General features: G+C 35.2%; 2 protein-coding genes and 1 long non-coding RNA gene across 4 annotated transcripts; 1 reads left to right on the top strand and 2 right to left on the bottom strand.

The window, feature by feature from the left end:
* Nucleotides 1-802: 802 nt before the first annotated feature.
* LOC116172319 lies at nt 803-2,346 on the bottom strand. The gene is made up of 3 exons (XR_004145627.1): nt 1,887-2,346; nt 1,653-1,841; nt 803-1,143 (listed from the first exon to the last, which is right to left on the bottom strand). It is a non-coding gene; the product is annotated as an uncharacterized LOC116172319 (long non-coding RNA).
* Nucleotides 2,347-6,554: 4,208 nt separating this feature from the next.
* Nucleotides 6,555-11,473, top strand: LOC116172284 (mRNA-capping enzyme). Of its 2 annotated transcripts, none has more exons than XM_031489468.1 (11): nt 6,555-6,979; nt 7,028-7,329; nt 7,374-7,477; nt 7,526-7,586; nt 7,638-7,811; nt 9,978-10,079; nt 10,125-10,257; nt 10,308-10,619; nt 10,669-10,769; nt 10,961-11,151; nt 11,202-11,473. In XM_031489468.1, the coding sequence occupies exons 1-11, from the start codon at nt 6,788-6,790 to the stop codon at nt 11,318-11,320; spliced, it is 1,791 nt and encodes a 596-aa protein (XP_031345328.1). In that variant the 5' UTR covers nt 6,555-6,787; the 3' UTR covers nt 11,321-11,473. The 2 variants fall into 2 exon arrangements, with proteins under 2 accessions (XP_031345328.1, XP_031345327.1); XM_031489467.1 differs by lacking the exon at nt 6,555-6,979 and adding an exon at nt 7,004-7,023 and having other exon boundaries at nt 7,069-7,329.
* A 2,295-nt stretch (nt 11,474-13,768) lies between these two features.
* LOC116172301 (endoribonuclease LACTB2) lies at nt 13,769-15,718 on the bottom strand. The gene is made up of 4 exons (XM_031489501.1): nt 15,538-15,718; nt 14,544-14,710; nt 14,174-14,493; nt 13,769-14,094 (listed from the first exon to the last, which is right to left on the bottom strand). The coding sequence occupies exons 1-4, from the start codon at nt 15,657-15,659 to the stop codon at nt 13,837-13,839; spliced, it is 867 nt and encodes a 288-aa protein (XP_031345361.1). The 5' UTR covers nt 15,660-15,718; the 3' UTR covers nt 13,769-13,836.
* Between the last annotated feature and the right edge of the window lie 9,183 nt (nt 15,719-24,901).

The raw sequence follows: 24,901 nt of genomic DNA, 5'->3' as shown, positions 1-24,901 counted from the left end.
TTTATTCATTGACAAATCTCTATTCTAAAAACTAACAAACGATTTCAGTATTATTTATGATAAACGATGAGGAATATAAATTTGAAATTTCTATAAAGGACCAATTTTTGGCGTTCAGTTTAATGAGTAAGTGCAACTTTTTGTAAAATAGAAGTTATGGCTAGTTCATCATCCTCGCTATCGCTAGATGACGACAAAAAACTCTCCCAACGCAAGAAACAAATTCAAATTGTCGCACGTTTGTTTTGAAAATTTGTTAACTAGCAGCTCCACGAGCTCTCGGACCTCGTGCGTCGAAATTTGCACTGAGTGCGTAATTGTTGCATCACATTTGCCAATGGAACACAGAAAATTGCCCTAAAATTACCAATAGAACGTAAAAATTGCACTTGTGCAACACGAGTTTTGCCAATCGAAAACGCTATACCTAAATTAAACATATTGTGATGCATTGAAACCCTGACATTCATTGTGAAATACAGGGTATATTAATATAAAGAACAGATAGTAGGTAATACAGTAAAAATTAAAGAGTTCATTAATGCAGTACCTAACTAGTCAATTAACAATTGAGGTATAATACATAACAAAAACCATCTGAAATACAGAAAAAGCAACACATGCATTAGAACCAAGTTAATAAAAAACCCTTTTGTTGTGCAACCCTTGGAAGTTATATCCATAAGTTTTGTTCTTCCATATGGGTTGCTCATTAAATCAGTTTAGGCAATTTTTTTATTAAACCTGAAGTTTATAATACAGTTGGAAACATACTAAGCTCAACTCTTAGGTGTTTGCATAATGTAACCACGAATTTATATTTGTTAAAAGTATATTAATAATCAACGAATTTTACACTAACACTTAATATTTAACATGCAGAATGCCTACTGCCAATAACTTTTACAGTGAAATGTTTTACAGACTAGCCTAAATAGTTAGCAGCTCTAAGAACTCTAGAACTTTCACAACAGTGTGCCTTTATACATACCAATATGTTATCTGGCTAGTTCTCTTAGGAGATAGTTCTGTATTTTCACTTCCGTTAACCTCCAATTCCATGGATGCCACTGTAGATGCAATCATTGATCTGCTGCACCAATGTAGGTAACTACTGTTAGGTGAAAATATGTGACCCTTAATCTGAAAATAGTACTGTTATATTTATATGAGCAAATGTTGTACCTAATTTGTTTTCTATAGTCTCATTCAAATATTAAAAGGAGTTGCTGAACGTATGGGTAGATGAAGGTACCTAATTAACAATCAAAAACCATGAAATCACAGCTAATCTGCAATACTTCTTACTAAATTATATATTATTTTTATGACTGTGGTATCCATTGTCCCTTAAATTTTGTTAGATTATGTGTTACTAAAATAGGTCCATTTAAGTTTTATGTATATATAGGTATATCCATTAACGTAAGCACAAGACTGAAATTGTAAATGTAAAAATAAAGAGTACCCTATATACCTACCTACTATACTGGCTTATTTATTACATCCCAGCAAACATTTTTTATAGGTACCTATCTTAATACATTCTATAAATAGTAGATGGGTATTTTCATTGAATAATTTATTCAACGGTATTTTTCATTTGATTATGGAACACTTAAGTAATTAAATCTTTCAGTATATGTACCTACCTGAAACGAATTGAATAGTAATAATAAGAAGAAATGATTCATGAACCTGAACGCTCCCCAGAACCTTTCATAAGTGTTTCTAAAAGGTTTATTTATAGAAAAATGCGTTACTAGAACTTTATGGCCCCTTTCCTGAAGTTTTAAACCTTTGAAAGTGGTTTCTGGGTAATGTAAGCAATCTGGAGCCCTCTGTAGACAGTTTGTACAAATTTTTTAAATCATCCTTATACATACCAAAATAACTAGCTATCATCAGCTTAACACCCAATGATTATCTTCAATGTTTAATGAGTTTAATGCTTTTTATACAGAAACTAGATCCTTGGAAAAAACTGAAACTGCGATCACAACTTCAGACTTCAGTATTATTGAGTCTACAAACCCACGCGTGTCCAACAATACGCAGTATGACTACTGCCAGTTTTTCTAACCAGAATGAGAGTTTTTTACATCATCATAGTGAAGAATGCTTTTTGTCAGTCACATCTTTCCACCATCGTCTGTTCAAATGACTCATGGTACTCAGGGCCGTAGCCAGGGAGGGGCCAGAGCGGGCATTGCCCGCTCTGGGAAATAATCTGCCCGCCCTGATTGAATAGCAATAGAACTGTTTATTTTAATACAAGTACTGACTTGATGCAGAAATAAATCAATAAGATGTAGTCTCGGATGTAGTTCTACATTCCCTAATTTATACGCGGTCATCGTTTATACATAATTTTATTATATATAATGCATCTAGTCGATGAGTCTTCATTCCACAGTTTAGTAGTCTACCTAGAGATAAGAGCGTGGAGAAAGCGCGCGCGCCACGCTGCCGCCACCGCACGGCGGCGACATATTGCGGGTATACTTATTGTTCTAGTTCTGTTTGCTGCTGGTATTAGTGGAAAGTGGAGCTACCGGAGCGTCTTCTTAAATTTGTACATTGGAAGTGTTAAAATTAAGTTTTTTAGTAAAAAAAAAAGGTGTTGCGTACACTACGGAAACACGTAGACAGTTTAGTTCTTTTCATTACAACTCTGTTCTGTTCTGCCGGAGCAATGGATATTAGAAATTTCTTTAAAAAACGAGAGGACGTGTTACAGGAGTTACCCGACGAATCTCCTTCAAAAACTACTGTCGAAACAGTAACTCCTACGACCGCAAATACTGCACAAAACACAACAAACATAGAAGTTCCTCAAGATTTGCCTAAACGTGGGGAACCTATAAAACAAACAAAACTTGTGAATTACCCCAAGACAAATTTTCGTTGTTTTCGATCTGAATGGTATAGTCGATTTAGCTGGTTGTTATATTCAGAGGAACGCGATGCAGCGTACTGTTACGCCTGTATGCAATTTCAGCCACATGGTACTAAAGAAGTTGCATTTACAAGTAGTGGGTTTAAAAATTGGAAAAACGCTCTTGATGTTAGAGGATTTTCTCGGCATGAAAAATCTGAGACTCATATTCGCGCTATGGCACTGTGGACAGAAAGAAATCAAAGAATAAATTCCTGCACGTCAGTATCAACACTTGTCAGCTCTGGAGTTTTAGAAAAGCATCGATACTATATGAAATCAATAATAGAGGTTATACAATTCTTAGTTGTAAACGAATTGGCCTTAAGAGGAAATTACAATTTAGAGGAGCATATGGAAAGGGGTTTGTTCAATAAATTATTTGAGTATACTCTACGGAAGGATAAATTTTTGGCCGAATGCCAAATACATATTCCCCGAAACGCCATTTATACATCACCAGAAATACAAAACGAAATAATTGAAGTAATGGCAGAAGTGGTTAGAAACAATATTGCAAATTCTATTAATAACGCCGGATGTTAAGTGGTTTACATTACTAGAAGATGGAACCAAAGATAGGAATAATCGTGAAAATGTAGCAATTGGCATTAGGTATGTAAAAGATGGAAAGGTAAGGGAATCGCTTCTCCAAATAATCACAACAAAAAAATTGGATGCGAACACTTTTACTGCAGAAACGTTAGAAGTCTTACAAAAAAATAATATTGATACAAAGCACTTGCTCAGTCAGTGCTATGATGGAGCCAGTGTTATGAGTGGCAGAGTAGGAGGAGTTGCGGCAAACATTCAGAACAAACTTCAAAGAACTGTTCCGTATGTCCACTGCTTCAATCACCGACTACACTTGTTGTAGTAAAAACAGTTTCAGAAATCACAATGCTCAACCACTTTTTTGATCAGTGATTTTACTCCACGAATTTTTTCGTCATGCAAAAGTGGCAGAAATATATGAAGGAAGAACGATCGGTCGTTTGTTAGAACAGCGCTGGTCGGGACATTTAAAAGCAGCACAAGTCATTCTATCAAATTATAAAGAAATTTTGAAAACTCTGCAAGTAATTCAGAAAGGGAATTTTAATGGATTTGATGTTGCTAAAAGTATTGGCTTGCAAGTAGTTATTGAAAAAATAGAATTTCGTTTCGCATTGCTACTAGCCAACAAAATATTATCACTTCTACATCCAGCAGATGCGGCTTTACAAACTCGAACCATTGGACTAACAGCAGCTTTATCCATTATCAAGTCCACTGTTACGGAAAAATTATTGTTCCTTATTAGCAGACGCTAAACAACTTCTGCCAGATGCGAATACAGAAAACTCAAAAAGAAAACGAAAACCCATCAATTTCGATGATTACATTGTCACAGAACAACTACCTCATTCAAGTTCAAGCACAAGCTCTGATACTAATCTTAGAAGTGGCTACTATGAAGCAATTGATATGGTATTATCAGAAATGGAAAGACGCTTTGAAGAACACGATGGACTAATTGCGGCTGTTGCGACTGTAGAGGAATTCGATTTTGAAAAGTTGCAATATTTTTCTGGACTAGGTAAAAGTATAAATTTCTTATATTTACAAATGCTTACTTATAATTTGTTATTAGGAATCACCATACCCAGTAAAGAAGAATTAGCTGTAGTGCGAAGCTATGTGCAAAAGAAATCTTCGAGCAATGTGTTTGATTTAATTTATGCACATCGAGAAGCCTTTTCAGACACCTATCAACTCCTTGCCGCAGTGGCGACATTTGGATGTAGCACTGCTGCCTGTGAATCGACTTTTTCTACACTGACGGCTATTAATCGTCCGCAACACTATTCCATGAATCACCAAAGAATGGCCGATTTAGTATTCTTAGCGTTTGAGAAGCACGAAACTGAAGAACTAAATGTTGAAGACGTATTGCGAAAATTTAACGCAAGGAAAAATAGAAAGCTTCAGGAACTATTCTGATTTTAATTTCTAATTTTTGTTGCTTTTATTTTCTTTTCTTGTTCTGGTTTTCGAAATAAAAACTGTTTTTTTGGCTTTTTATGGTTTTATTGTTTTTAAATAAACATTTTGGAGTAAGGAATGCTACTTCAAGGTGTAAGTCCATCCTCCACACCTTCGTGTGAGTGTGATACGTCGTCCCACTACCCGTACCTTCAAATTACGTACTATCACGGAGTTCCGGTCAAATTACTTGCCCTACTTGAAATTGTATTTGCCCGCTCAAGTAATTGTATCTGGCTACGGCCCTGGCCTCCTCATCAGGAATACAATACGACTATTCGTTAAACAGGGAGTTGTAAACTTAACAACATTTGATATCGAAGACCAATTCTTCTTTTTTGTCAATGCGGTGCTAGTCTTTGCAGCAGAACGTCAAAAGCTTCAGTACACGTCCTGATGGTATATAAAAATCTGGTTTTGTCTTTTCTTAAATAGTGGAAAAAATGATGATATTCTCCATATCTACGTCTGCACTTATTGATAGAATGCACAGAATACTTTCTCTTTCGCCGGCGGAACAAACACATTCTCAACAGCAAATTCCGATGAGAGCATCGATCAACTATTAAATTGAACAGAGTCTGCCGCATACTAATTGTAGTCAGTGCCGCTTGGTATATATGCCGCTGATCGTCGCCCACCGCTTGTATCGTAGTCGAGGCTTTAGACATTTGATCATATGCCACCAGAGTAAGGGTAGGTACTCTTTACTACACAACAATGGAGGAAGGATTATCTGAGCAAGAGATCGGTTTTAAAAAAGGAATGGGCACTAGAGACGCAATTACGGCAGTTTAGAGATGCTTGGAGAAGGAAAAAAATTTGAAAGTGTGTTTTGCTAACATGGAGCGACGTTTAAATTGTGTAAAATGAAACAGCTTAACGAAAATATTAAAATAAAGGAGTAGATTTGAGAGATAGAAGGCTTAATTATCAATACTATTTATATGGGACAATGAGAGGGTTGGGGAGAAGAAAACGGATTGGTCTGCTATCTGCTATTAGGCAGGGTTTTTCAACAATTCAATGCAGGTATGTATATGCCAAGACGACAGAAGAATGCTGGAATGGAAATGTACAAGCTTGTGTTGAAGAGAGAGAGAGAGACGAATTCGGTGTACTGACGACATTATATCTTCTTTGAGGAAAGTGCGCAGGAATAGAATGAAATGTTGCAGCGTAGCTTGATAAAATGGAATGTAAGTACGGTTTGAATAAGCACCAAAAAGAGTAAAAGTAATGAGTGTAGGTGAAGAATATGTAGTTTGCGTAAAAGAAGATTGTGGATTGAAAGAACAGTGGTCGGAAGGGAAGTAGAGGAAGAAGGATGGAAATGATAGACTGCGGCGTGAAGAAAAAGGAGAGGAGGGTATGTACAAAAAAGAGGAAGGCACGAGTGGAGGAAAAGGCTGACTTTTGGGGGATCTATAAATCTCGAATTTGCTAGGGTCCAGTAGGTACTAAGCCAACCTCTGCGACATCCTGTACATTAGTCGTTCAATGTAAAATTACTGACTAATCTCGTGTAAACGCTACATTATAAACAAAAGTGTGTGGCTACCTTCACAGTTTAATTATTTTGATTTTTGACATCACTTTGACACTTTGTCAGATGCAATTGCTGTTTTGCGTCTGACTTTAAATATTTTGAACTTAAGGCGATCAGAAATGTGTAGGTACTTGTCTTTTTTATTAGTATAATTTGTTTTGTGGCCGGTGCGATTGAAAATGACCAGGATACTAAGCATCGATTATTAACACATTTCATTGAAAATATGTTATATTGTAAGTGAAAGGTACCTGACAAACGTAAAATAAAGGAAAATGAGTAAAAGGAAGCGTGGACCTGGACAGATACCAAATCGATGGTTACATTGTCCACGTAAAGCGACAGATTTAATAATCGGAAAATTCATTGCTTTTAAAACACCATTAAGTACAGATTTCGACGAACAAGTTCCACCAGAATGCAGGTTTCCACCGAGTATGGTTTTCGAATACTATAAACGAAAAAAGGTGCATAATTTAATAGCGGAGTCACTTGGCACTAACACAATGTTGTAGGTAAAAATCGGCTTGTGGATTGATCTAACTAATACAAGTAGGTTTTATGACAAAGAAGAGATTAGCTCCAATTGCAAATACATTAAATTGAATTGTCGCGGTCATGGTGAGGCACCTTCTGAAGACCAAACCACCGCTTTTGTTACGTTAGTCCATAAATTTATCTCCAGCTATCCCCTAGAATGTATCGCAATACATTGCACGCATGGTTTTAATCGAACAGGTTTTCTGATCGTTTCTTATTTGGTTCAAAAAATGGACTTTTCCGTCGAGGTCGCCATAGAAACTTTTGCTAAAGTTCGGTAAGAGAGTCTTTTGCCCCTGCCCGTCTAGTTGTAAATTGTAGGCCTCCCGGTATTTATAAAACCGATTATATACAGGAATTATATAGACGATTTGATGATGTTGACGACGCGCCACCTGCTCCCGACTTACCCCAGTGGTGTTTCGGTAAGTTCGCTAATTTTTGTCTAAGTGCCATTACCGAAAATGTTGCAGATGAGGAGGATGTATCAAATGGAGAAGCTTTGGAAAGTTTCGATACCAACGAAGGAACTTCGTAAGGAGGTACCCCTGCTGTTCAATTTATTCTAACGCTTTATTGTCTTAGGCAAAAGTACGATGCGGAACCGTCTGCTCAACCTTCTCGTAAAAGGATGAAATATAGTATGACTAAAAAAAATCCCGTATTCATGGAAGGAGTTCCAGGAGTAACGGTTTTTATGGAACAACCGAAAGCCTTTCATCTTCAACAAAAGACTTCGAGGATGTGCGGTTTTTCTGGGTGGGTATTGTAATTATGTTACGTCTCTAAGCGAATTTTCTTCTTTGAATATTCCGTGACTAAAATATTTTCAAAATGGCGCCATTTGCGCTTAGACAGGAAGTCGACACTAAAAGTTATGTTAAATGGCATTTACTCACTTTTTGTATTCTGCCAAAAACTTAACACTATATATTTTCTTTAGTTTGCGCGCACGTTATCACTGAGTATGTTTACATAGCATGACCATCATGCAATCAATGGAAGAGAATATGTATATATGTAGGTAGCCATACGGACAGTGCTGCATTGTGGGTAGGATACCCATTACATCAACGACTTCTATTGACCCATTACCAAAATAACGTTTTGGTAGTTATTTGTTGCAGGTTGTCTGTGTCGCAATCTTTTACTAACAAGGTGGACATTATTATTTGGACGTAAAGGGAATTTTTTTAAATCATTTTAATTGTTTTTTCCTAATAACACTTACCCCATACTCACGACCAGAGAGCCACCATTACTTTCATATCAATACGACATACGTTTCGTGGCAGTTTTGACTCTGGCTAGCAGTCGTGGTTAAAACTAGAGGTTCTTGTTATACACAAAAGGGAAAGGAAATTAAATAAGAACTCGTAATTTTGTGCGTAAGAAAAGACGAGAACATATAAAATATATTACGCACACAACCTAGCGATGTCAGGAAAACCTTCTTCTGGACAAAAACCCTGGCCATAGAGTAACATTTTTTACCAATTTCAGGATTATGGGAACGTTATATTTTTTCCAAAAACAGCAACGTTCATCATTCCAGCTGGTTATTGAACGTCGCAAGGGCGATAAACTTTCGCCTAACTTGTTCTCCGATCTTTCTGTTTACATCTTGGTCATAATTGAACCACAACCTTTTTATTGAAAACGCGTTCCTTTCGGATCTCTACGCAGGCGCCGTTCACCAGCCATTTTGTTGACTCATGAGTTGATATTTTATATAAATCATTTTTAGTAGTGTTCGAAAATCCCTGAAAAGTTGTTGGTTTTTAAAATATTTTGAAAATAGGTGTGATTTTCCGTTTCGGAGTATAATAGACTGTACGGTATAAAAGTCACGGGATCCCTGGAGCAAATTAATAACTGTTCCAGGTGATCCAAACTAACTGAGGACAGTTTGAATTTATAATGTTGGTAACATATCAAATGTCATTTATTTAAAAGCAGTCGTGGTTATAAAGCACAGTTTCACTCTCCGGTTCATGATTTCAAATATTCATTGTAACGTTGCTCAGAGGATAGTCAGCTAACGTAAAGTACTTTTCAATTGCCCTTGTGCGATAGTTCTGATTATAAACCTCTTCTCATAAGTGAATCTATGGTTCCTTATCGAAACCTTATATGAAAACGTTCTGATACATTCGTGCGAAGTTTTGTGCCACGTATCATTGAAACCCTATAATAATAACAAATAAAGATGTTACAATGTTATACCCACCAGTTTGTATATAATTTGCAAATTGATATTTTTTAACATTTTTATGACATACTAGATTTTCCCCTGCAATTTCGTATGCTCGATATTGACGGATATATGATAACGGAAACCCAGCATACAGAATGTAAATATGCGCATGTAACGATCGATTCGCAAAAAGACAGAGTGTGACTTCAACAAAAAAAGAAGTTTAAAAAAAAGTCCTATATTATAATCGAGCCCCATTGTGAATGTAAACCATCCGTGACCCACAGATACACATAAAAAAATGTTTATCAACATCTGTCCAGCTGTTTAGGGGGAGTTCAGTCACAAAAACACGTACAGCAGAATTTTAGATATAAAGATATTTTTATAATTAAAACAGCAGAAGCGCCTTTATCTAGTGAGGTTAATCTTTGGTTAATATTAATTTATATGTTTGTGATTAGCGTAAGATACAATTGCAGTACACTGTTTTGTTCTGCATATGAAGAAAGAAAAGTCTCTTAAGTACCACATTGATGAACAACGTTTCATTACCGCACTAATTGTTCATTTAACCTAATAAATAAATTAATAATGAAATATAAACCTCTAGCTTTAAATTATTCCGAAAAAAACGATTAGCATATTAAAGAAATTATGCAAAAATAATAAGAAACTAACATGTCAATCTGGATAAACAGTATTTAATTAATTATTTTCTTTATTAGCAAAGGCTTTCCTGGATCACAACCTGTGTCCATGGACGTTAATAATATAAAGTTATTACACGCAAAGCCATATCGCGTCTCGTGGAAAGCAGACGGAACAAGGTAGGTTTTCTTTAAGCTTGCCCTCATACCAAATTTATAATTTAGATATTTAATGTTGATTGATGGAGAAGACGAAGTCTACTTCTTCGACCGAGACCATTGTGTCTTTAAAGTACATGGTTTGAAATTTCCACATCGAAAAGAAGCTAGACATTTGATGAACACTCTCATAGATGGGGTATTCATACGAGACGGTTAAATGTTGGAAATTAACCGTTCCAATTTTAGGAAATGGTAATCGATAAAGTGGGTGATGTCAATATCCCGAGATTTTTAGCGTACGACATAATTAAATTTGAAGGGCAGGATGTAGGGAAAATGCCCTTTTATCCAATTAGACTACATTGTATAGATAATGAGATTATTAAACCTAGAATAATTGCAATGGAAAATGGTCACATTAACAAAAGTGCCGAACCATTTAGTATCAGAAAGAAAGAATTCTGGCATGTAACGCAGGCTGCTAGCTTATTGGGGGAGAAGTTTGCAAAAACTTTGTCGCATGAACCTGATGGACTTATTTTTCAACCTTCTAAAGATGTAAATATTAAACAGGATGGCAGTTTTGGCATTACCATTAATTTTCTAGCCATACACGGCAGGAAGATGTGATGATGTTCTAAAATGGAAACCTTTAGAGCTAAACTCAGTTGATTTTAGATTAAAAATTGTCAAGGAGGGAGGAATGGGGTAAGTAACTACCCTACTTCTTAATTATTGCTATATGCTGATATGTCACGCCAATATAAAAAATTACCATGATTATCAGGCTCATACAGTAAACCCCCAATAATGTTAGGTTTATTCCTTATCCAATAATTACCTACACCAACCTGCAAACTCGTTTGGCTTATGAACATGAGACAGCTATTTTCTTCTAGGATTGTACCTAAGCAGATTGGTCAACTCTACGTAGGTCAGTTAGATTCACCATTCGCAGTAATGAAATATACGAAAGAAATAAAAGACTTAGATAATAAAATTATTGAATGTAAATTTGAAAATAAACAATGGAAGTTCATGCGAGAAAGGACGGACAAGTCATTTCCAAATGCTTATTCAACCGCTAAAGGTACTTAATTGTGCATATTTAAATTTCATTTTTAGCACGATTATTTCCAGCTGTTTGTGACAGTATTAGAGAGCCTGTTACTAAAGAAAGACTAATACATTTTATTGATAAGTACAGATTTGATGATGATATGGAAATAATGCCCCCTCCCAATCGGCCAAGGAGATAGTTTTACTTATCATTTTATCCACTTGGAGTTTTAAATTGTTTGTTTGAAGTGTATAAGGATGATGTAAGTTGATTTTTATGCATTTACGAACGAATATGTAATAAATATGAACATGGAATTGTATCGAAGAAAATATAACATTTTGCAATGAAATTTTATTTTTTACTGCCCTAAAATGTGGGAAATTTTGCGGGAGAGAGAAACGACTAAAAAAAATCTATTTCACTTGGTAAATAGATGAGCGAAGGTTGACCTTATGTGGGATATTGTACTATATGTACAGAGACTTGTTATATTATCGCCGCCACAAGAGAAGAGCCCTGCGTCATCATCTACAAGCGTATGATTTAAGATTTAAAATCAAAGTCAAAATAGTTCCGTAATAATCAATATTAAAGTTGTTGAAAAATGTAGATTTTACTATAAGCGCCTGTTGTCAAGATAGGATAGGCAACCAACTGTTCATCGCGGGGCGGAAGTACGTTCTCGCAGCTTGTTTTACCTTATTTATTCTAGATTTTAGTACCAAACAAAGATAACATATAACTGTTAACTGTTTTATTCGAATTTATTGGTATTTTATTTGAACTAAATTGGTATATAACTGCCTTACTCTAGTCCTAATTTGGTTATATATGTGTATTTTGGTGGTGAACACGTATGTGGAAATATACTCTTAAAACTAAAGATGTAAGTAGTAAAGATATGATTATTTAGCGGATTTTGATTCAATATATGCCTATCCAAAGACCCAAATGGGCTGTAACTGCTGTGACTGCTGATAACCATTTTGTTTACAACGCGGTGCGGTGTGGATTGAATGAAAAACCTAAACACATTTTCAGCAATTTATCAAATTTTTAATGCATCGCTTGATACGTGCAACAATCCTCCAAAATTTTTTCTAGTTAAAAGCTTTGAATGACTCTCTGATGCGAATATCGCATCTGTACATATGGAATATTTAACAGACTTAACTATTTTTCTTGTAACAAAACCTGAAATATACTTAGTACCAGTACTTACTTACGTCTATAATAGGCAAGTAGGTATTGCCGTTACCTAGCTGGTAAAGGATGTCGAATAACAGTTCTACGTTATTTTAAGTGAATGGGAAAGTCGAAAACGCTCGGTATTGCATTATTGTTTAATACCTTCGTCGGTACCTTTCTTAGAAAATCGGCTCCATTCCCCGCAGATGGTAGGAGTAAATTTTTCTCTTTGAATGGCTCTGATCCATTGGCCCTTTAAACTTTTATCCGTTGAAAATCTGCATATTATTTAAAATTTTATCGACAGAGTACATGTTGATACGCACGAGTTAACCTAAGTTTATTGGTTTATTCTCAACAGAAATTTATCTCTTTACTAATTCGAGCTAATCACGAAAATGATTAATGAACGGAACATCTAAAATAACAGCTTATTTCATTGTATTGCACATCATCTCTGCGATTTTTGCCCCGCCGTGTATTGTGTGTTGCATACTGTGTCGACAACACCCTAGATACGTTAAGCGGTCTAGTTATAACAAGTCTCTACTCTCTGTATATTTTGTATGTTAATGTGAAGCAGGTAAATAAATCATGGATTGTTGTCATCTGGAAACATCAAATTGTTTCAATAATAATTTAGTTGTGCAAACCTGATTGAAAAAAGAATATCTACAGCTTATATAGTAGGGGAGCTAGCACGAAATCCACTGAGCGAGAGTGATCAAAATTTTAACCGATGGAGTTCTATTTTGCCCTATCAGAGTATGCTAAAATCGATCGTCTGCTGCCTCAGGTCATATGACTTAAGGCGCTGCGGGTACTTCTTGCGCTACCAATTCTGTATTCTGTATCAAAACGTTGATAATAGTTCTTAAAAAAATATTTTAAAAAATCGCGCACATTTGATAACTCCGTAAAAAAACAATTCTTAGTCGGTTTTTCACGAACATTCTACGGATATAACTAGGTAACCGTTGGATGAATGAAGCTGATTTTTTTTACAGACTAATGATAGGTACAGCCAATGAGTATGAGAGTGTTTCTTTTCTAAATTTTTTCTCTAATTATAAGATATCTTATAATGTTAAGATAATAAGATAATCTTATAATTAGAGAAAAAATTTAAAAACGAAACACCCTTAAGTCATTAGTAGTACCTATAATCAGTCTGTAAAAAAAATCAGCTTCATTCATCCAACGGTAACCTAGTTATATCCGTAGAAAGTTCGTGAAAAACCGACTAAGAATTGCGCCGTTTATATTTTGGATGAGTTAAGAAGTATTAGTAATAAACACAAAAAAAGGGGGCGAAGACTACCTAGAACACACTTGGCCCTCTGTAATTGTTGATAAATTTGCTGTTTCTAGTGTTGTTCCATAGACTATGCAAATAACTGCATTAAAAAAACGCATTTGTTAAACTTTTTATTATAACAATAACCTTAACATAAGATTATTCAACCGTACAATAGAATACTTAAAATTTAATTAATCAAATAAATATAACAAAGGCGGCAATATTTACATTTTACAAGGATCAGTGATTTGCCACATGTTCTCTATTTGCTTAACTCTTTTCTCCTTCAGCAATTTTAGTAAATGATGGTTCACGTTATAAGCGGCTGCTCGCCACATCTTTTCAGGAGTGTCCCTGTAAATAAGACGGACCAAATCCATTTCGGTAAATATTTGGCACGGATTATCTCTCAGCGTTGACAATATTTGCATCTCGCGCTCATTTCTGTGTTCTATATAGTACTGGATCTTTTCTTGGGGATGCTAAAGCAAATATGTTATATGAATACCAGTTACAAAAAAACGACATCTAGAAATAAATGTAGCCGATATAGACACTTACATGAACTACATTTCCATGCCCGGGATATACAACTGTAGGTTGTAAACCCAAAATAATTTCCAAAGAGTTCATATAGTCGTGTAAGTCTTCAAAAACGGCAGTACCTTCGCCCAAAATGCAATCTGCACTGAAAATAGCATTTTCTTCTAATAGAAGAAAGACACAATGGTCTGTTGTGTGTCCGGGGGTGTGTATAATACGTAATGTGGCGCCCTCTACTGCAAATTCTTGACCATCTTGAAACTGATTAATTTTGATATCCTCATTGCTGATTTTCCCATTAGCTTCTTTTCTGGGATGCTTCCATATTTCACAATCGGCTGCAAAAATGTTCTTAGCAAACGAATTTGCAAAGATGAATGGTACTTACAGGTATAGTTGATGAGGTCCAGCACATCTTTTACACCACCAACATGATCGTTGTGCCAATGAGACAGGAAAATGTGTGATAAAGTGCAACCCTCATTGTGGAGAACTGCTTTAAGGCTGTTGACATATTGTGGGGTATTGCCTTCGCCGGTATCCAAAAGAATTCGCCTGAAAGAATGATGATTCATGCATTAACTTCTTCTGTCTAAATTAGCTACTTATTAGATAATTTGTCTGACCCCTTGAAACCCAACCACAAGCTATACTACAGCGTGCATGACCTTTTTCACCTATTAATCATAGCTGATTTCTTTAATAAATAAGTGTTACATGCAGTCTACATTGACCTTATGACGGTCGTTGTTTATGTAATGTGAAGTCATGTGAAAAAACAACTTGACTGATAAGTAGACATGCGGGAGTGCATGACTTATGATTGTGAAGGAAGAGAAGAGTTGGTAACTGAAAATAGCTTTCAATGAGGGTAATGCTTAGTAAAAATGTAAATTCCCCAAATACATTCGCTGAGATCCATCAAGACTTTTGATTTTCGTAGCTATGTTACCATAAAAAGAATCACAACATCCACAATTTGCTCTTTTGAATATTTACCAGCAAAACAGTGGTAGGTACTTATCCATAGGTCATACATTTGCAAATTAACATTTAAAATTGAGTGAACCAGGAAAACATGATTTTGGGTGACGAAGAATAAGGTATCCAAAAATTTGCGGAAATGTATATAAGTATAACTTATTAAATTATTACAACAGTGAATAGACTATTTCTTATTTTAATAAATAAATAGGTACCTTGACTCAAATCTCATAAAAACATGAATTATGAAATCAACTTTAAAGGTGATGGGAAATTTGCGTTATTCAAGACAAATTAAGAAACAAAGCAATGGGTGTTGCATACGTGTAAACTAAATACTGCGCAATCGATTAAACAATAGCCTATATAGGTAACAAAAGCACTAAAAACGAATTTACCTTTTTCCAGTGCCCAAGATATAAGTATTTGTCCCTTGAAGAGTCATAGGTCCAGGATTGCATCCCAAAATTCGTATAATTCGAGAGGACAGCTTGGTCACAACAGGTATAACGGCAGCCATTTTCTTTCGTACTCTTACTTTTATTCTGTGGTAATAGTCGTATTCGTGTCTAGCGCGAACTGAAAATAATTCAAATCTACAACGCTTTAAATACCTCTCTGATAAGGGATTGTTTTTGATTTGTATTACGTTTTTTTCGTTATCGCGAGTGCAAAGTACGTGTAGTGCTACTCATTTCTGTTTTGACTAGATTAAATTAAAACGAATGAGGGCGCCGACGATATACGATTGTAAGATTGATAATTAAATGTAATTTCCTAGTTTTCGTATCTTGGCCATATTTAGATTCGGAACAGTAGCGAAAAAGTCGCGAATTGATTGGTGATTGGTGCATTTGTAACTTGCAAATAAATGGAAGTCATGAGAAAGAGCTGCATGTAGGTACTTCACAATGCTTGTATAAATTTTCTGCAACTGATGCCGATGGATGCTTGAGATTTCTGAGCCTGTCCAAGGGTATTGGCTTTGTTTATTCATTCATTGGCCACTATCCGAGTAGTTGTGAACATACAGCCCGCCAAGTGTGAAACGGCCTGAGAACAAGTGGATGACAGAATAAAGTGTCAAATTCAAATCACTATAACATTTCCTCATTCCTGTGCCCTTTACTTACATTTAAAAATAGTTGCACTATAATTTTATAAGTATACTTATAGGTACCTTATTTTGTTAGTTTTACTATGTTCTTCATTCAGTGAGGATTAAAATTATACCACTAATTTTCTTACTGTACCTAAGGAGACCCAAAAAGTAAAAGTGATTACGTTAGCTACCTTCCAAACAATATAGTCTATCACAATTTAATTCTCAGTAAAATTGTAGAAGCTACATCTACAAAGCTGATACCTCGCCTTCGTAATTTAACATGCGGCGCCGACGTTTGGACATTGACTAATCAGGGTCACGATTTGAATATCGTTATTTTTAAAATTCGAAAGAGCGCCATCTAATTTGTTTATTAGCATTATATTTTATATTTTCAAGTAATAAGTACCTACAATAAAAAATAATAAGTAACAAATTTAATTAGGCGGATTTCGAAAGGCACATAAGAAGGGTATGTTCGGCCCCGACGATACCCACCTTATCCTTTGTTTTTTTTTTGGGTGAGCGTGAGACGAATGGGTGCAGGCATAAAAAACGACGCCATTGCCGACGCAAGAAAGGTCCTATCAAAGCAGTGTTATTATTTGGTACTTTTCATAGTTCAGTGCTAGAGAATTTAATGTGAGAGGCGTGGGGCGTCCCACAAGAGAGATTGTCGATCCATACATCCATGGGATCATATAGCCATTCCATTTACATGTTCTCATCGTCTTGGCAAAGGCTATTGATGGGTCCAAGTTGAGCAGGAATGTTAATCAAATGAGGAGCTTTAGAAACTAAACCGTTGATTCCATGATGTTTGGGAGTGTCTTCCGGCACTTTTTGTAACAGATAATTCATGACCTTTCTCTGAAATTTGTTCGCCACAAACACATTTGTGTTGAATGCATATGCAGAGTATTTTTAGCACCCGCACGTTAGTGAGGGAGGTATTGCATTGGGGTAATACATTACACGTTTTGAAGCACCAGGAATGTACTATATCATTTCCGGCTAAACGGCTGAACCGATTGGAACCAAATTTGGTACACATAAAAGCAAGAGATAAAAAGCTTTTGAGCAGAACGCTCTATTAAACCTACACGCAAGTAATACAAAACAATTACCCCACATCCTATGTTAATTACAGTAATTACAAAGTAGAAAATAAAGGATACATCTACCTAGATTTGCGAATCAAACACATATACTCTGAATACCACAATTAATCTCCCGCCTCGACAAACACGCGCTCCCGCTTGCAACCTTGTACAATTTGAATTGTTTAATTGCGCGGGTAAAACATTTTCAGTGCCGTAACTTGCGTTTTTCTCCCCAAATTAGATCCATAAAAGCGGGAATGATTCAAATTGGCAGATACTGTAACATCAGTTTTTTGTTTTGTTTTGTTCTAGTCGTGTTTCAGATTAACAGTCAGACCTCCGGTGGCACCTGTAATTGCTATTGGTGGTATAAGACCACCATTTTGTTTATTTACAGTCGCCAAAAGTAATCAATAGTGTAGTTTCTACCACTGTAAAAGTAAATATTTGTACTTGCAAAAATTTCATTTGCATTCAATGTAGTTACACGTTAAAGTGCAAGAATAATTTAAAACGTCAGATGTTATCACGATACTTCCAAAAATTTTAAATGTGACCAGTCATTTATTAAACCACGGCACATCGAAAAATACCGATTGTTTAAAATTGTGGTCAGTGTAATTGTGCTACGAATAGTAAGGCTGTTTTAAAGCATAATCGACGTAAGGGAATGTCGGCGAGTTGTTGTACAGCCGTACGAGTGCGCTACAAATTGAATGATAAATTGTGATATTTATTTTTATTAAAAAATCAAGTTAATTGCGTGTTCAACCTAATTCAAAACAGCCTTCTTAAGAAGAAAGCCTTTCAGGTAGGATAGGATTAAGGGGTTATATTTTCAAGTATCCAAACCGGCAGGATAAATTCAATTCACTTTCAAATTAGTACAATTTCACTTTAAAACCCCATGTTTACAAACCGCTATCACCTATATACACGCAATTTGTAAGTTATACCAGTGCCTCTAGTGTTAACCTGAATTGTGGTTTAAATCTTTGAATATAACTAATTTTACATTCAAAGTTTAAAGTAATAAAGGTTTTAATAAATCGCATAGAAAACCAATATCATCTGGGGTGTGTTATATTTTTCACTTAATCTTCTGATTAAAATATACCGGGTGTTCGATTTAAAAAATGAGAATAGGTTCTATAACTTTTTTATCTGATCCTGTAACTATATTTATTTCTGAAAACGACAGATTATTAAACAACGACAATAAACAAACTTTTATATTAAACATGTTTCTTATCTCTTTTAACTAAAAAAAAATACGTCAATCTAAATTGTAAATTTTTTGGATTTCCCATGTATCTCTAAGCAAGCGAAAATGTTACGTTTACCATTTGACCCAAAAAGAGCACATACGCCTATATTACTTTTTTGATAGCACGGTGAAAATAAATAGTAGGTAATTAATCGAAATACTGATACAGCAAACCACAAAAGCTTGATAAAATAAAATAATCAAAGGATGAACGTGCAGTATGAAAACAATAAATCGAGCAACCTTAAATGATAGCTGTTCACCTCGATAATGTACACAAAAGCATATCTACAAATTAAACAAGGCAATAATAAAGATTATAATATTATTATGGACGAAAAAGAACTTTACACATCCAAGAGAAAACAACTTTATGTACTTGGACGATATGCAATTCCAGCAAGATGGCGCAACAAGCCACACAACACGACATTTGGGGTCTATTGCGCGAGAAGTTTGATGGACGTCTAATTTCACGTTTTGATAATTAACCACCGAGATCTAGCGATTTGACGCCATTGAACTTTTTTTGTGAGGATACGCAAAATATCGGCTTTATGCAATCAACTAACTTTAGAACATTTGAAAACAAAAATTCGTCGAGTTAATGGTCGAGATACCACCCGAAATGTGCCAAAAGGTCACAAAAAATTACCTCAAAAGGTCAAGTACACATTTTATAATATAATAATAATAATAATATTTATTCCCAACTGTGCTTGAGTACAAAAAAATTAACAAAATAAAATAAAGGAAAACCCTATAGTAAAAAAAAGCAAAGCGTAAACCAAGAAAGGTATAAGTAATAGTAGAAAACTAGTGAATAATGATATCTACTAAATTTAAATACATAAGATAAAATAAAAAAAGGTCACATTTTATGAACTTATAATGTACTTAATTTTCTATAATTAACTATGGCAATATGTAAATTTCATTTTGGCATCGTTTCTCAATCATACCCATTTTTCTTCTGTACCTTTATACAATTCTGACATACCTTTCAGTAGGTATGTCAATTCCATCGGGGATAATTGCAGTTAAACAATCCGTCAAAGTGCAAAATACGTAGGAAAAGTAAAATTGTTCAATAGATGTTGGCAGTTTGTTCAGTTACCCCACACAATAGGTATTATTTGAATTAGGTCAGCGCCCTGTTACTAATTTCGGTATCATTACTCACTGGACTATTGCATTAACAAAATTACTTTCATCATGATCATTATCTTCCTATTTGACAAAAATAACACGGCGTAATGAACTGTGGACCTCCTGTAGAAACAACTGACACTATAGATACAATATTGAATTTATTTTTTCGATATTTGTGAATTTGCAATAAATGAAGAAAGTAGATTCTGGGATCCATTTGATAATTTTTGACAAACGGTGGTGAAGTCTTTTATAACCGCTTTTATGAATAGTTTTAGATTATAGTCGCACTCAGATAACGTACTCGTTGTCACAATTCTTGAAGGTTAATCAAGATTGTTATCGCACATGAAATGCTTGAGTGATATTGGGATGATACGGTGCTGCTGATGTGTGTTCATTTTTATTATTATAGTAACAAAAGTAAAATAAAAGATAATAACTTAAAAAAATGTACTACTTCTTTGAAACCTTGAACATCGAAAATGATGGTAGATACCTATAGTTAAATGAGTTAAATGGAGGATCACCTCATTTTTTTTCTGTAACACGATTTTTTTGCATTAATTAATCTGTATTTTTCATTTCATTGTTTTAGTTTTGTTTCATTTCTTTTGAGCTGGTTAGGAAAATACAGCCTTATGCTGATCCTGGCCAGGATAATAAAGATTACTTAGTTTTATTACCATTTATTAATGATTAACATGCCTAACTTAATAAATATTTGGATTTTGCGAAATCTGATCAGAAAACTATAATAAACAATAAACGCCGAATATTTATTTACGTTTTTTATAATTTCAAAGGCTACTGCTGATAATATGTTTTGGTATATCTAAGCACACGCGAAGACAGAATTTGTTTTGAGCAATTTGGTAAATAAACCAATAATTGTCGTTACAACTCATACTTCCTTATCGTTTAACTTATGCACTTGTTTATTGATACAGTGTTATTAAATAACCAAATTATTGTTATCTACCCTTGAATTATGATTGTCATTGATTACTCGTGTCCTACATCGTAATTAATATTATGTATTAATATATTGGGCGACTATTTAAATTTAATTTTATCGAATCATTATACCTACCCTTACCTACCTACTTACAATTTATGTGTATTAGAATGTAATAGTGCACTTTGACCACAATTTTAAAAACGTCTTCATATTTGAACTTCCATTGCTATATGCAATCAGTTAGATAACGTAAGTATGATGGATATGCCTTTTTTATTAAGTTCGAAACTGGATTTAAAGCGGTTTTAATCAGGGACTTTAGTGTCAGAGGGGATTAACCTTTCTAGTTTTAGAAATCCAGTCTCAAGTGTGCGTAAAACGACTTTGCATATACATTGTTTTAATATCGAATTAGAATTTCTTCAAAGGACCCTATGTAGCAGACATAAGTTATTTTCCCAAATTTGACGATTCCCAGCTACAATTTGCTGTTATAGGTGTAAGAATAAAATAAATTCGGCCGTTTCCGTATTACGTCTGTAAAATCAAGAATTAACTGGTACAAACCGTTTTTTGTTCTAGCGAGTAAAGGTCGTCCAATAATAGCAACTTTTTGCAGTCTCAATTTTAGTGAGCGGCAGCAGACTCAGACTGTAGCGTACCTACCTTCAGGTAGTCAACGAGTTCATGACTATTTGTGTTGTCTTCAAAACTGTATAGACATAGCGGAAGTATAATTGAACTCCTTATAAGTACATAAATAAACTCAATTGCAGTTACAAACCGGTTTTTTTTTATTATTTATTTTTTATTATCTATGAACTTCAATTATTGTGATTTTGTAACTGGACCGTGTCATTTCACCTTGAATTGACTTAAACGAATGCAGGTTTTCAATTGAGGTGGTGGAGTAAGAGTTTTGTAGACATTTCCCTGCGGATCCTGGATGGCTTTCATTCAAAAAAGTTAATGTTGTGCTAAATGGAGTTTTGGAACTCGCCAAACGGACTTTTTGAAATGGGTCGTGACAAATTCCTAAATGTTTATTTTTTCTTACTATTGTCGTGAAATTGGTTTTTATCTAAGTATGTAGTCTCGCAATGTTAGTGTCATTTAATATCAAGTGATAGGTATGTTACAGTGGTCTGCGAGGGTCGGTTGTTGTCTCATGTTTCGTAATGTTCACATGGTCAAGACCGCTATTTGGTGGCGAAAGGCAAAAATTACATTTTTCGGCGAAGCAGATTCACGAAAGGATATCCATAATTACGTTGGGTGAAACAACCCCTCTGTACGAAGCAGTTCGCTAAGTTGGTGAGCGAATTTAAAATGAGCAAAAGCATTGAATTTTTATTCAATGGCAAAAGCAGAACTAGACTTGGCGCGTTGCATCTCGGAGCATCGATTTCTGCTTCTGCTGCAGAAATGATAGACGAACTTCACGATTTGGTAATGGGAGACCGGCGCGGGCCTATAAAGGTGCGTGAGTTAGGTGATAAGTGTGGGCCGGATCAAAGACGCTGTAGATGGTTTGAGCCTCTGTTGCGAAAGAATCGTCGTTTTATTACGATGGGGGAAACCTGGATTCACCATTCGGCTAGTGTACTACCTTAAAAATGATAAAACAATCAACGCAGAGTACTATGTTTAGCCCTTTTGGACCGTTTGCATCGGTGGCTTGAATTAGCGAAGAAAAAGTGTTACCACAACAACGCACGCGTGCATTCTTGCCGTTTTCCAGAAAAATTGAAATATATCCTCTTCTAGTTCCCAAGTGCTGGATTTATGTAGTGACTTCTTTTTGAGGCAAAAGGTGAGAGGAAGTTAAAATTATAAAATTTTGAGATGACGTAATACGCCATAAAAACACCAGTCGTATTTTAATTAATAGATATCCACACAAATAGAAATGCATCCGGTGGAACGAGCGCCGGTTGATCGAGCGTGGCAAGGCATAGCGCCGGTTGATCGGGTGCCGGCAAGGCACAGCGCCGGTTGGTCAGTCGCCGGTTTGACCGAGCGCCGCCGGTACGATCGGCGTCGGCTAGTGATAGTGCCGGCTAATCATCGCCGATTTGGTCATTGTCGGTTAGGGAATCGCCGGTTAGTAGTGTACCGCTCAAGTTGTCAATGACCTTCTTCTTTGGCGGCGGTCTGGTGCAGATGTTATTATAGATGGGTCAGGTTCTACTTCTTTTCACGGTATATTATTAACTCAGATTTTAGTGTTTAAATCTGTGATATTAATTAATCATTCTAAAAACTGCACTATAGTACAGTGTGTCCCAAATCGGGTGGGATTACATGGGTAACTTTGTTATTATTAAAGATAGAGAATTGGTTAAATGGACAATGTTTTGCAGTTTTGGAAAATGTCGCATAGGTTCGACGTAAATTCAAAAAAAGCTAAAATTGGGCATTTCCTTGAATGTCTTATATCATCGAAAGTATAAGAGATATAAAATAGTATATTAAGATACAAGTGTATAATGAAGTCTTTAAAGCACGCGCAACGAGTTTAAGGGCGCGACGCAAAGCGGAGTGCCTTTAACGTTGCAAGTGCTTTAAAGACTAATTATACACGTGTATCTTATAGTATTTTTTATTATACCTGCAGTATAATTTAAAAATAGGAAATACAATGAAATCATATTGACGTTATACTCGAATACATGTCTAATTAAGTGGGCTGGGTGTTCGTAATTTCACGATTGCCATGGAAATGTCACTTGACGTTTGCTTATAAAAATCATCGTCTTTGTGAATTAAACGATTTCCGTTGAAAAAGATAATACACCGTCCATTAAATCGATTGTTGTAAAATCTAAACAAACGTTGGTAGGTGTAAAATCCAAATCCAGTAAAGCCTATTATAAAGAATATGAAAAGTTGTTTCCATGGATGGAATAGGAAGTTACTTACGAATAAAGTCTTAAATGCATCCATACTGCTGGCATATATGAAGGAAATGTCAAAGGTATTTAAATCTTCTATATTTTGGTGCATTCATTCAAAACTTTAAAGCAATGCTGCGATTAAAAAGTGGAACAGATTTGGAAGCATACCCTAAATTACGAACGTTTGTGAAAGCTTCAACCAAAGGATAGGTACAAAAGCCAAAGAAATGTTCTGCATTTACAGAAAGCGACCTAAAGGATTTTTTATTTCATCCAGATGACAGTTTCAAAAGTCATACTTGAAGTATCGTTACTTAGCAACTTTAAAGCACGTGTGTTTTAATAGTTATTTATGCAATGAGTGTATAAATGAGGCGCTTTATTGGTGAGTGAGATGTTTAGTCCACGAGCGCAGCGAGAACGCATGATTTTTGCCCAAAAATGGCGGAAGTTACCAGATTCTAGTAACTTTAATGTTAGGGATTGTTCCACCTGTTTGGAGATAACTGTATATATTTTTATAAAACATGACAGTACTATGAAGTTAGGTTATAAAAAAATGACAGCTATTCAGATTTTATTTGTCAATTTTTTTAAGTTGGCAGCAAATTTGCCCAAAAATGGCGGATGATTGCGGTACTTTCTATATCTAGTGACTTTAATTCAAATTTTTAACATTGCTGTTTCTATTCTGAGAAGGCCGTATTCTGTGCGTCAGTCCTCGTAATCGCAGTGGAAGATTATGTTGCATGCTCTGCCGCGGAGACGATTTTAACATTATATCCACTCAAATCAAAAGAAACTTATTAGAACGGTTTCGATCAGTTCGGCAATTGATGGAATACAATGAATTTGTAAGGAGAGATTTCCGAAAATGTCACGTTGACATTTTACCTTGAAAAGGTATGTGAAATTAGAATGTAATTAATTCTTTTGCAACTGTACTAAAGTACGTGTATTAACAGTGAAAGATATGGAAATGTTCATCCCTGTGGTCGAAGTACTCAATGTTGAAGGTAAAGTAACTGAATACCTTAACAATACCTTATCCGAGGAGCTACACATACATACATCAGGATATGCTTTGCTGAGATCGTTTGGCGACCATACTGGCTGCTGATCTCACTACAAAACCGAGATTAAAATGGTTAGATGGATGGAAGTTCTCAGCTGTTGCCGAAAGTGAATTGTTATATAATTGTCATTTCCCTTTAATAAAATGGTTGTTATGTATAAGTGGTTGCTAACGATTAATGGTTGCTAACGATTAATGGTTG

Source organism: Photinus pyralis, unplaced genomic scaffold (genome assembly GCF_008802855.1).
Source record: "Photinus pyralis isolate 1611_PpyrPB1 unplaced genomic scaffold, Ppyr1.3 Ppyr1.4_LG5, whole genome shotgun sequence".
In the NCBI taxonomy this organism is placed as follows: domain Eukaryota; kingdom Metazoa; phylum Arthropoda; class Insecta; order Coleoptera; family Lampyridae; genus Photinus; species Photinus pyralis.
Note: the sequence above shows the minus strand (reverse complement) of the source record. Positions and strands in the feature narration are given on the sequence as shown.